The 12,180-nt window shown below is 39.0% G+C and overlaps 2 protein-coding genes across 2 annotated transcripts; both read right to left on the reverse strand.

Annotated features, from left to right (window-relative positions):
* Positions 1-5,547: 5,547 nt before the first annotated feature.
* Positions 5,548-8,628, reverse strand: dynlt2b (dynein light chain Tctex-type 2B). Its single transcript, XM_085373103.1, has 5 exons — positions 8,582-8,628; positions 7,913-8,046; positions 6,150-6,219; positions 5,689-5,752; positions 5,548-5,613 (listed from the first exon to the last, which is right to left on the reverse strand). The coding sequence occupies exons 1-5, from the start codon at positions 8,626-8,628 to the stop codon at positions 5,566-5,568; spliced, it is 363 nt and encodes a 120-aa protein (XP_085229229.1). The 3' UTR covers positions 5,548-5,565.
* A 1,445-nt stretch (positions 8,629-10,073) lies between these two features.
* LOC146617965 (receptor-transporting protein 3-like) lies at positions 10,074-11,539 on the reverse strand. The gene is made up of 2 exons (XM_085373169.1): positions 11,394-11,539; positions 10,074-10,407 (listed from the first exon to the last, which is right to left on the reverse strand). Exons 1-2 carry the CDS (start codon positions 11,537-11,539, stop codon positions 10,074-10,076), a joined length of 480 nt encoding a protein of 159 aa, XP_085229295.1.
* Between the last annotated feature and the right edge of the window lie 641 nt (positions 11,540-12,180).

The following is a 12,180-nucleotide window of genomic DNA, read 5'->3' on the forward strand; positions in this document are numbered from 1 at the left end:
GTTGTCGACCCAAAGTGCTTGTGGTCCCCCATTGATGAGGTCTATTATAAAGTGAGGTGTTCGGGCTCAGCGGGTCCAGTTTGCATACTAACTCCAAGGGGGATGATTGTGTTGAATGCCTAGCTAAAGTCTATGAACAGCATTCTGACATAAGTTTTATTTTTTCGTGTGTGTGTGTGTGCGCATGTGTGCCCTGGTGGGTGAGAGCTGAGTGGAGGAAAAAGGAAGCAATGTTACTGTCAAAGGTCTCTGGTGGGTGTTTGTAGTCCGTGGTGATCTAAATGCCTTTCCCCAGACTCCTAAAGCCTTTCCTATCTCTGTAGGAGTAGCGGTGTTTGGCTCTTCTGATGCGACATGTGACAGGTTGACCCTGGCTGCCCTCAGACTGTCAGCAGATCTGAAAGCAGTATCCCTGGCTTTAAGTAGTCTGTAGACTTCCTTATCAGCCATGACTTCTGAATTTCCTGTATACTGAATATCCTGGTGTGTCATACAATTATTATATTTGGTCAAAGTGTCAGTGTTGTTGGTTAAGTAACTGTCTGCTTCAACATGACCCAGCCTGTTGAGAAAAAGCAGTCCTGAGGTGCTTCAAATACCAACGCACTTAAGCTTCTTCTGCTTTGTCTCACAATGTTTGCAGTATTTCCTTTCTGAATGGAAAGAAGTTACCAAGTTTGGTGTTGTGCTGGGCTGGCAAAGTAATGCAAGGCCCTGAAGTCATTATGTTAGCGTGCAGTCTAAGTTGTTATTTGTCATTCCGTTGATGTCTGGCAGAACCCAACTACTACACAACTATTTGCATACCAACAAAGACAACTGTGACAACCTTGTGCACGTTTGACTTGGCCTTATCTGCTTCACACTTAAGATTTACAGACTGTTCACAGGATAACAAATAATTATGTTAGTGGTAAGCTGATCATAAGCTGATCATTTAACCTGTGACTTAAACAGCTTCAATCAACATCTGAGAGCAGCCCAAGAGATGACAGAATACACAGAGAGACTGGAGGAAGACAGTTGAGCAGTCTGGCTAAGGAACACAAGTAAGCCTTTGAAATAGCTTTTTAGGATTTTCTGGAAGAAGCTTCCCTCATCATAAGCACTCACCCTCCCTTTTATAGCCACAATCCAGGTCACTCAGGCCAGCCTGATCTTAATGGAACCAGGGTGATGGCTTAAAGTTACACCTCTATGTAATACCTGTGGCCACAGTTTAAAGGTCTGTCCTATAATCTCAGTAAACTATACTGCTTTGGTGAGAGACCCCTAATTTCAGAGCTCCAAAAGCAAACCCAACTGAGTTTCTGGAACAGCTTAAACATTTGAAGGTTGCTTGGCACTCCGAGTTTTGAGGACGAGAGACAGGTGGGCTGTTTAAGCAAAGAAATGTACATTTTTCAATTTTCTAGAAAAAAAAACAAAACATATTTCATTTATCTGGTGGATATCTGTCTTCATATTGCATTCCACAATTTCTGCAGCATGCATGAGTTATATTGACTGTATGAAAAATAAGAAAGTCACTGCATGCACCATTTTCTGTGGATTGTTGCTAGGTGACCAAATAATTACCAAAAGCCATACATTTAACTAAACCTAAGGTATTTTGTATAGTGCTGTGTAATTTGTGGACTTTATGGTTTTATTATTGTTTTAAATGCCATTATGGCACTTTTATCATTGCCATCAAATTGGTATTTATTTTTTTGTTGTTGTTGTAAACTATAGTTTATTTTAAAATAACAGTAATGCAGCCACACCGGCGAGCAGAGTGTAGGGACAGTACCTTGCTCAGGGGTACCGCAGGGTAACCATTCAGTGGATTCGAATCCCCGACCTCCCGATCATGGGGCAACCACTCTACCTGCTGAGCTATCCCTGCCCCAAATATGAACTAATTAGTCAGTTTAGAATGTTTTGTATCATTTGTACCATTTTTTTTAATAACCAGTGTACCATATACCCATAACAACCATTTCTGCTAATTCCAGTTTCTCTACTGCAAAAACAAGCCTGAACTGTGTAATGCAATCATCTGGAGTTTACTAACCTTTTATTACACAACAGTCCCATATCTTGTATATGTTAGTATAAACTGATATATTATAGTCCCTAAAATGTTAAATTGCGGACAGAAAAAAGACTTAAAGGAAACATCTTAACCCTTGACCCCTGTCCTGAGTGCTTCTTGAGACTTTGTTGTGCTGTGGTGGATATTGTGACGGGTTGACTTTTTCTTTCCTTAGATATAAGTGTCACTGCAAATCAATAAAACCTTTATCTGTAATCCAATGTATTCAGTTACTGAACAGGTTTATCCTGATGTGAGAATTCGCTTCCAAACTGACAATGCCTCCATCCAAAGGGCAGATGAAACCACATCTCAGTCCAATTAAACACCTATGGATTTTGTTGAACGAAGATCTTACATGTTTTTCACACAGACAGAAACACCTGCAATTCACTTTATTTACAATAAGAAGCCAGGGGGCTATGAGTGTAGACAGGGTGTCAGTACTGCTTCTGGCCACAGTCCAGGGAGACTTCTGGGCACAAGTATGGAAGATGCCTACATGTCATCAAGATGGAAAAAAAAAACTTTAGACATGACACTATGCCATATTTTTAAAACTAAATGCTAAAGAGTTTAATTTAGTATTAATGACCCAGTAACTAACAATTAGCTAAAGTGTCATTTAAAATTCAAGCTACAAAGTGATGGAACCAGCCTGATGATGATGAACGTAATGACATGGTCACAAAGTACAGGGAAGCTTTTCAGGCACGGTTTGATTATAGTGCTGTTCTATCCACACACAGTATTACTTCTGCAGCTTTATACAGTCCATTTGTCTTTGACATAAAAGGATGAAAAGACAGTCGAGCATGCAAAGCTATGATCACTTCACTTCTGAAAGTGCTGTTAAATAATCACAATAATGAAAACACCACAGAAATAATGTTCGCAATAAGCCAACAAACTCACGATGGCTGAATCTGTGATGCACTAGATCGCAGTCAGACTGACTTTGATTCAGGAACCAAAGGAACACTGAACAACCAGACAGAAAAATGTGTTGACGTCAATGAATTTTAAATTGAATTATTCATTCAGAATCCAAGAACATTCAATGCTTAACACGAGATATAACATAAAATGGTTCATAAATTTGCTACGGGCCATTCGATCCCTATACAACCGTTGCAAGAGCTTGGTTCGCATTGCCGGCAATAAGTCGGACTCGTTCCCGGTGGGTGATGGGCTCCGCCAGGGCTGCCCTTTGTCTCCGGTTCTGTTCATAATTTTTATGGACAGGATTTCTAGGCGCAGCCAAGTGGCGGAGGGCTTTCGCTTTGGTGGCCTCAGAATCTCATCTCTGATTTTTGCGGATGATGTGGTTCTGTTGGCTTCATCGGGTAAGGGCCTCCAGCTCGCACTGGAACGGTTCGCAGCCGAGTGTGAAGCAGCGGGAATGAGGATCAGCACCTCCAAATCTGAGGCCATGGTTCTCAGCCGGAAAAGGGTGGAGTGCCCACTCCGGGTCGGGGATGAGTTCCTGCCCCAAGTGGAGGAGTTCAAGTATCTCGGGGTCTTGTTCGCGAGTGATGGGAGAAGGGAGCCGGAGATCGACAGACGGATTGGGGCTGCAGCTGCAGTAATGCGGACGCTGCACCGGTCTGTCGTGGTGAAGAGGGAGCTGAGTGTAAAAGCGAAGCTCTCAATTTACCGGTCGATCTACGTCCCTACCCTCACCTATGGCCACGAGCTGTGGGTAGTGACCGAAAGAACGAGATCGCGGATACAAGCGGCAGAAATGAGCTTCCTCCGAAGGGTGGCTGGCCTCTCCCTTAGAGATAGGGTGAGAAGTTCGGCCATCCGGGAGGGGCTCAGAGTAGAGCAGCTGCTGCTCCACATCGAAAGGAGCCAGCTGAGGTGGTTCGGGCATCTGACAAGGATGCCCCCTGGGCGCCTCCTGGGTGAGGTGTTCCAGGCATGTCCCACCGGGAGGAGGCCCCGGGGCAGACCCAGGACACGCTGGAGAGATTATATCTCTCGGCTGGCCTGGGAACGCCTTGGTATTCCCCCGGATAAGCTGGAGGAGGTGGCTGGGGAGAGGGAGGTCTGGGCCTCTTTGCTTAGGCTGCTGCCCCCGCGACCCGGCCCCGGACAAAGCGGATGAAAATGGATGGATGGTTCATAAATTTCCTGCATCAGTAAATAAAACTAAGCATTTAAAGATACAACTTATAAACATACAAATGAAATCTTTTCTTTTCCTGCTCTTTTATGACCTGTTTGTCAGCGGAGCCTTGTGTAATTAGCTCTCAGCTTGATGCCATCACTGTTCAAAACGGCATCACTTAATGAATATATGTTAATATATAGTAAAGAATAATTTGTTAATATTTTGTATATTTACAGAAGGTGGATTTCCTAGGCAATTCATGATTTCTTTTACTTCATCTTGGAAATACTTAGACAGTCTCTGAGCTCTTATTTTGAAAGCTGCTGACCAGTTATCACATGGATAGACATTCATACCGAGGTTTCCTAAACTAACTCCATCATCTTAGACTGCAACTGCTGGTGAAATTCTACCATGAAGTTTTTTTTATAGCTAAATCCAACCAGGACCTAAAACTGTTTCCGAGTTGTTTCGTGCTCTGTGCAGAAACAGGGACCAGGAGTCCCGCCGTAAACTGCTGAACAATTTGTTTTTCCTTTGACGAAGTCGGGACTCGTGGCGGTTCCGACCCGAACACACATAACTTTAATTTAAAAAAATAAAATAAAAATCCGTGCATCTGGATTTTGGCGATTACAGGCAGATACTGACCTCTGCTGGACCAGTTCTGCTCAGTCCACTGCTCGAAATAATACAATCTTTTGTTTTTTCACAATAACATTTTCCTGTACCAACAATAGCCTTTTGTATGTCTTTGATTCACTTTTTGTTGTGATAGTTGAATTTCAACAGTGTGGGATAAATAAAGTTATATTAACAGGTGTAGAGGTGAAAAATTAAAATGTCACCAAATATATTAAATCTGACCTTTATTCATTTGTTAGGTTTACTGCATAAAACAAACTAAAGACTCTTGTGAAACTGTATGAAGATAATGACACTTTAAAGGCTTTTGGCTTGGAATAAACCTGCCTGGCCTTTCTCTGTGCATAGAGCAGATGACCATGTTATTACCTGTATTAAAAAATGCTGGAAACTGCACATTGAAAGCAGTCAGCTTTCAGAGAACTCACAGAGCTCAGATGTTATTCTCATAAACAGTAACTTGGGCATATAATAGACCCAAGTGAACATAAAGTATTGTAACCTTGTATACAGTAACAATATATGTATCATTTTAAACAATTACAATGTTTTGAGGTAAAAAAAAAAAAAAAAAAAAAAAAGCCATAACAAGTCTTTGTCCTTAATAAGTCACAAAATCTCAATGAGGTTTTTCATTTTTAAGACCAGATGTGCGTCGCTTCTTTAGTTGAGGCCAGCTCATTTTCATGTAAAAGTCTTTTTTTTCCTGTGGTCCATCCTCTCTTCCTCAGTAGTAATAGCTTCCAAAAACTGCTACCACACAGAACAAGCTGTCCTGTGGAAGGACAATCAGAGTGCTTTTTAGAAAGCGGACTCGAGTGATGAAATTGTGACTGAGCAGAGCACTTACATTCATGAAAACATCCTCTGCATAGCTGTCTGTGTCAGCATCCCAAAAACACCTGGAAGACATCCTGGGGAGAAAAAAACACACAAACAGAGACCAAGCAAAGAAAATCTTAAAGTTTGAACTACTTTAAAAAAAAAAACTACGTTGAAAAAATGTAAAATAATGGTTGTGTCTTCTTGAGACGGTCCTACCGTTTGCTTTTACTGATACTTCAAATTTTTAGTAACTTTGAATCACTACAGTTTTACCTTAATCAGGTGTTTGCTGATACTGATGATGTAAATATGAAGAGCAGATCTTTGATAACAACCTAAATGATCCGGTCTCCGTTCTCTGGTACAACATATGACATGTCTAAAAAATACACTGAGCCCTGAGCCCTAACCGTAATCCCTGTGTCAAAGTCAGTTTCTGAAAGTCAAGAGCAAGACTAATGTTTCCAGTACCAAATGAAGACTTACTTGACTCCCTGCCCTCGTTGTTCTCCAATGACCACCTGCACAACAAGCTTATATTTGTCAAATCCTGAATCTGTTCACAAAGAGAATAGGATAGTATTTTATATGTACATCCAAAAGAAAAAAAATACTGTGTAATATGAATATTAGTCAATATTTTTTACTAATCAAATTTGTTTTAAATGGGAAATAATTCATTAACATTGTGGGGCCAGGAATTTATGGTGTTATACATTTATTGCTCCAACAGGCTGTTGTGAAGATCCACAATCCTTTTAGTCTTGTCACTGCTGCATTTCCACTGCTGAAACTTTCAGAAATGTTTGCATTCAAACCATTGTGGTACTGGAGCCCTGAATAAGTCAACACGCATCAAAAAGCTAACACCGATAGAAAAAGATAGATCCCCAACACCACTGGCTAAAAATACAGCCCCCAACCATGACAGAGCCTCCACCGTGTCTTATAGATGTGTACACACTCACTGTTGTGTCTCTGTTCTGACTGTCCTCTGTCTATACATACTGATGGCTTGAACCAAAAATTTCAAATTTGGATTCATTACTCATTAAGACATGTTGATTTTCAGTCCAGATCTTGTGTCTTGTGTAATTTGGCGTAATTTCAGCCTTTTCTCTCTTTTTCCTTTCTTAAAGAATGGCTTCCTGACAATCACCATTCAGTGAGACCATTTCTGATGAACCTTCAGTGAAGAGCAGATGGATCAGCAGAAGGGGCAGTTCCATCTCTCAGGTCCTGTGTCAGGTCTCTGCAGGATTTTTTTTCCAACTTCTTAAGGAAAAAACCTTATTTACCTAAGGATGTCTTAATGACTTTCAGATACAGTTCATCTGCTGTACATAGTTTTTTAAGCCTGGCACGTCTTCTTTTATCTTCCACTTTGTCAGTTTCCCCAATATAATGCTAGCACACTGGACACTATCCTAAGATATTCTTGATTTTGACAAAATAACTTGTTGGGAATCACCATGTTGGCTCAAAAAATATTTTATGACTGTCAAATTATATGTTCATTTTTCTTATATTCAACTAAAGTAATGGGAACAATCATGTGTTTTTGTGACAGGCTGCTTGTAACAAAGTGCCTAAAGACACAATTTAAAACGAGTTCTTTGGCAAGTTTTCTGTTATAAGTAGACACAAACACTGGTTCATCCCCTGAATGGTTTATAGATCAGTGCTAAGTAGTTAACTAGTAGTTAAGTTAAAAATTACGAAAATGATGCAAATGGTCAGGTAAAAAGGACTGGACTGAAAATGAGAGAATAAGTTGGCCATGGCATTCAGAAAGCCTGGAGAACTATTGCTCAGGACCAGTTTTTAAAAATGTAAAAAAGTTTGGCTCCTAAGAAGAAAAATATGAAGAAATGCGGGATGACTCAAGATTTCTGCACAGTACTGAACCTGGAAATCATGACACATATTGGCCTGAGATGTAGTGGTAGCTGCATGAAAAAAGTTACATGCAGCAGATTAAAATGCCTCATCTTTATAGGTCTGAGTACCACAGTGGAAATGCAGAAAACAGCCGTTTGAAGGAACCTTTCAGTTACTTGGAAAAAAGTGCCTATGACACCTGGGTACCTCTACGTGAAACACAAGTTTACTGTTATTTAAACAGATACACAGATGGTTGCCACATCCTATAATTAAAGTGGTCATTATAAGCTGCGGCTAAAATTTTTAGAAATAATTGAATGTTCTGTCCTTTTGACAGCACATGAGAGCGACAATGCTTCACTCACTCTTTACTTTGTCCTTCACAGAGTCTGCCAGTGAACGGGTCAGCTCTGGGACTTCCTCTGGATTGTACTGCACCCCAGACAGTCGCTCCCTCACAATTTCACGAATACACTCCTTCACAACAGCTGGCCTGAACCTGCAAGATTTACAGGAAAACAACAAGACAGCAAATGAACCTTCCAACGAGCACAATGAGCCTCTGATACACAAATATCTTAATAATGGCAACATGCATGCTAATAAACGTCATGTGAACAATACATTCTATATTCAATAGGCTATAAGTTTTTTTTCATTTGCATTTTAAACTTATTTACCTATGGCACTGTATATTGTAACTACATGCCTAAAGTAATCACATTTGAATGCCCTGGTACATCTGCATTGTACAGGAAAAATAGGTAAAGTTCCTGCAGATAAATCTGCATGAACGCTGTAACAGACTAAACTTCGGTTAAAAATTCAAGTTTGCACACGTAACCACATTATTTTGATTGACGATTGGTAGTATTTATACTACTAAATTAAGTTTGACGGTAGATGTCATTTATTCAAGGCTGGAACAACTGCGCAGCTAAAAGTAGACCGCGAATCAGCTAGCTAAAATGCTAAATTCTAGTTTTCTTTACTTGTGTGGGAAAAAAGCCGTTTAACCACATGAATCAACTCACTTCTGCTGATGGTTGGGTCGTATGTGGTAAGTATCGGACTCCCCCATGGTATATGAGTACTCAAACTACAGTATCGAGCAAATAAATGTGAAGAGCGTCTTTAAGAAGCTAGCCAAATGCTACCCGTAACCATGGCGACGTTTTCCCTTGTTTCCTGTTTCAAAATAAGAGTACCGCTTAGCTAACCGGTTCGTTTTTCTTCCGTGTGTACATTAAAGTTGATCAAAAAAGCACGAAAATCACAGATAATGGCGCTACTGGACACTCTTCACAGTTTTTAACACTCGATTGCAGTTTCGATTTAACTCCGCTCTTCTCGGTGACTAGCTGAAAGATCAACAGCAGTAGAAGCTGTAGTAGGCCTCAAACCGGTTGTCAGTGACACTGCCCCCTGGTGATCGTAAACAGCTACAACATGTGGACAGCTGTCTGCAAGCCTTCCTTCATCATCTTGTAAACCTAAACACATAAACCTTCTACTACTTATGAAATCGTTTCTGTTTCCACCTAATGCATTTATACTCTGTCCCCATTAGTGATGTTTTACTGCCTTTACTCATACATGATTCACACTGTCTTAAAATGATGTTTTTTAATATATGTAATAATTTCAACTGCTGGGCTACTCATGGTATCTGCGTGACTTCTGAATGCAGCTGGTTCTAAGGCCTTTTAGCTGCAGCCTGATCAAATCATGCTTCCCATTGCTCAAAGCCCCTGAAGAAACAGACCCAAAACTGATAAGATGTGAGTAAATTTGTCTTTAAAGAACAACTTCCAGCTCTGGCAATATACAGATGCAGACACATTTTCAACAGCGATTTCAAAAGTTTTAATTCATTTTTAATTTATGCTTGCTAAATAGTGTCATTATATGTGCAAAATCTGCATCTTTTTGCAATTTTTATTCTTACTTTAAACCACAGAGGTTGTTAGCAAAGAGGCACAAAGATGCACTTGTTTCATTTCAGTTGCTCGTTATATAGAACACTTCAGACCAACAGGGGACAAAGAAAAATATAAATCTTAATAATAATAATAATATACAGTTGTATATGATCTTTCATGTCATTTAGCTTACTTCATTAAACAGAAGACAAATAAATAAATAAACTGCTATCCACCTCAACAACAATGCATTCAACAGAAGAAACAATATCATAAATTCCCAAATTCTTATTGCAACATCACCACTATGTTTTTTTTTTTATTTTATTTACAAATCATTTTGACATAGTGACTCCTGTAAACATTATGCTACATTTACTGATAGTAGACAATTTTGACTTATGTGCATTTTGTTTGTAAACAGTAAGTTTTCACATGTCTAATCACAAATGGACTTCATGTTTTGCTTGTGCAGAATTTGTGAATTGTATACCCTTCAGCTTTGAAGTAATGACTGAGCACTAACATTACCATTATTTGAGGCAAACAGCATAATTAAAGCCCCCGAATCAGATATTGATAATATAAGTAAATAGATTTAAAACTACAGATTGTTTGTACACACTCCTTTTATGCACCCCTCACAGTGTTCAGGCTCATGGGGACTTTTGACTTCATAGAGTCTGAAAGGTCGGTAGCTTTCCTCAAGGTTTTCATGGTAGCACTTTTGTTTTATTTTCTCCACCAGTTTTTCCATGAGGGTGTTTATGTTCTCAGATTCCACGCTGGGATTCTCCATTGGAGCATTTGGGCACTTCTTGCAGTTCTGGCGTAAGGGCCTCACTTTGACAGTGCCCTGCCCATTTCTCAGGCACATGTGGAAGAGCACTTTCACCTTGTTGGAAGGCCACTTTCTTCGACACATGGAACATTTGAAACTTGAAATTAAAAAAGAGAAAGAGAATGTCTGTTTCAGTAGAAGTCAAAATTACTTTTAAAAAATTCAGAATTTTTCATTTAACCACACAAACTTGCACTAAACTCATGATTTGTGTAAAAGCTGATAGCTGCCCTATGTGTTGCACTCAGAATCACATCTGTAAGTAGTAGAGATGTTGGGTGGAATCAAATGCATTTACAAGGGCAGTGGGAGGAGATATAACTGAGCTTCTCATGCTTAACTGTGTCCCTTCTGATGGATGAATGTGTGATTCATATGATGTTTATGTTTAAATTTGTTTAAAAAAATTACTATCGAGCTATGAAAGTTGAATATATTTCAAAGGGAAGAAGCTTGTGCTTTTTATGTTTACTCAGCTTTTTTGTTTTATTTAGAGAATACTCAGTGGAAACTTGTGGATGGATAGGTGAATATGACCATAGTATATTCATTACAGTGTTACAGTGATGTGCCACCACAGTAATACAATACATGTCATAAAAGAAAGAGGAAAATCTAATAAATATATCTTTAGATGTAACTGAGCAGACCAAATTATTAGCTTTTTGGCTAATTAATAGTGTAATAATGACATTTGAAAAGTGAAGAACAAGAACATAAAAGGAAAACAAACCATCTGATGTTACTTATTCCAGTTTACACAATACCAGACAGAGCTAGAATCGCTAGAATAGCTCTTAAAGGCAAGTATTGGTAGACTAAAATCTGTATTTTTAGGTAAAGTTGTATTTATACCACTTCCAATTATTTTCCATCATTCAAACTCTGGAATTGTACCAAACAAGGAATGAACAAATATTCCTTAATAACTAAAATGTATTGATGTTGTACTTTTATCACGCACATTGCGTAATGTAAGGCATATTAATGTAACACAAATATACAATAGTGTAAATATTAACACTCATGCAAATACTCAATGCAAACCTGCTGCAGTAATTAACAGTTGTTCAGCATACTGACCTTGCACTTGTGTTCCTGATGTACTCCTTCCAGTCCAAGTTTGGCTTATTAGGCTCAATATTTTCATCATATTGTAATTCCCAGGAGTCTCCTTGCTTAAGATCTTCTGCTTTAATCTGAAAGATTTGTGTCCATTCTGGTGACATCTTTTCAATTAAATCGGCTGAAGAAGAAAGAAACCCCTAACAGCTGATCTGTACTGTAAACAAGGAACTCGTGAGAATGACTCCTCAAGCTGCGAACTTTAAATAAGGCTGTACCAGCTGAGAGGAAACCGAAAGCTACCAGTGCAAAGCAGGCTTCCTTAAGTTTCAGTTATGGTTTATACAATGAACATCAGAATATTAGATGGCGAATCATTAGATTGTAAGTGAAATGAAACTGAAATGTTTTGTAGCAACACTGGAACCTGCTGGTTTATGCTGGTTTATGGTTTAGCCTTTGTGCACGCATTTGTTGTCAGTCACTACTTTGAGTGAAATATTCTCACTCTGGCAAAAATAAATAAATAAATAAAGTGGTGAACATGTAAAATTAACATCTTTTTTGCTCTTATGTTACCAGAAAAAGCAAATAAATAAATGAATGTTATATATTCTTATTCTACATTATTATAATTAATGACTCCATATTGTAGAGTTTCACACATTTGCTTAACAAGCAAAAGATTACCTGCTTGAACATGCGCACAGACATATGCAGAGCTACCTGCTACCAGGGAGAAGCTACAAAAAGAAAAACAAAATCAGTAGAGTGCAGGTATAGTGCTGAGTTGAGTTATAAGCAC

This window comes from Diplotaxodon limnothrissa, linkage group LG15 (assembly GCF_057381915.1).
Source record: "Diplotaxodon limnothrissa isolate DT_005_m linkage group LG15, D_limnothrissa_male_GT1.1, whole genome shotgun sequence".
NCBI lineage: Eukaryota > Metazoa > Chordata > Actinopteri > Cichliformes > Cichlidae > Diplotaxodon > Diplotaxodon limnothrissa.

Bases quoted from the DNA above. Each gene is read 5' to 3' on its own strand.
- dynlt2b (XM_085373103.1), bottom strand. From the start codon at position 8,628: ATGGGGGAGTCCGATACTTACCACATACGACCCAACCATCAGCAGAA. The intron at 6,220-7,912 runs GTGAGTGAAGCA...CTTTGTGAACAG, and splicing joins TGTGAAGGACAAAGTAAAGA to ATTCAGGATTTGACAAATAT. The intron at 5,614-5,688 runs GTAAGTGCTCTG...GTCCTTCCACAG, and splicing joins CAGAGGATGTTTTCATGAAT to GACAGCTTGTTCTGTGTGGT.
- LOC146617965 (XM_085373169.1), bottom strand. From the start codon at position 11,539: ATGTCACCAGAATGGACACAAATCTTTCAGATTAAAGCAGAAGATCTT. The intron at 10,408-11,393 runs GTCAGTATGCTG...TTTAATTTCAAG, and splicing joins ATCAGGAACACAAGTGCAAG to TTTCAAATGTTCCATGTGTC.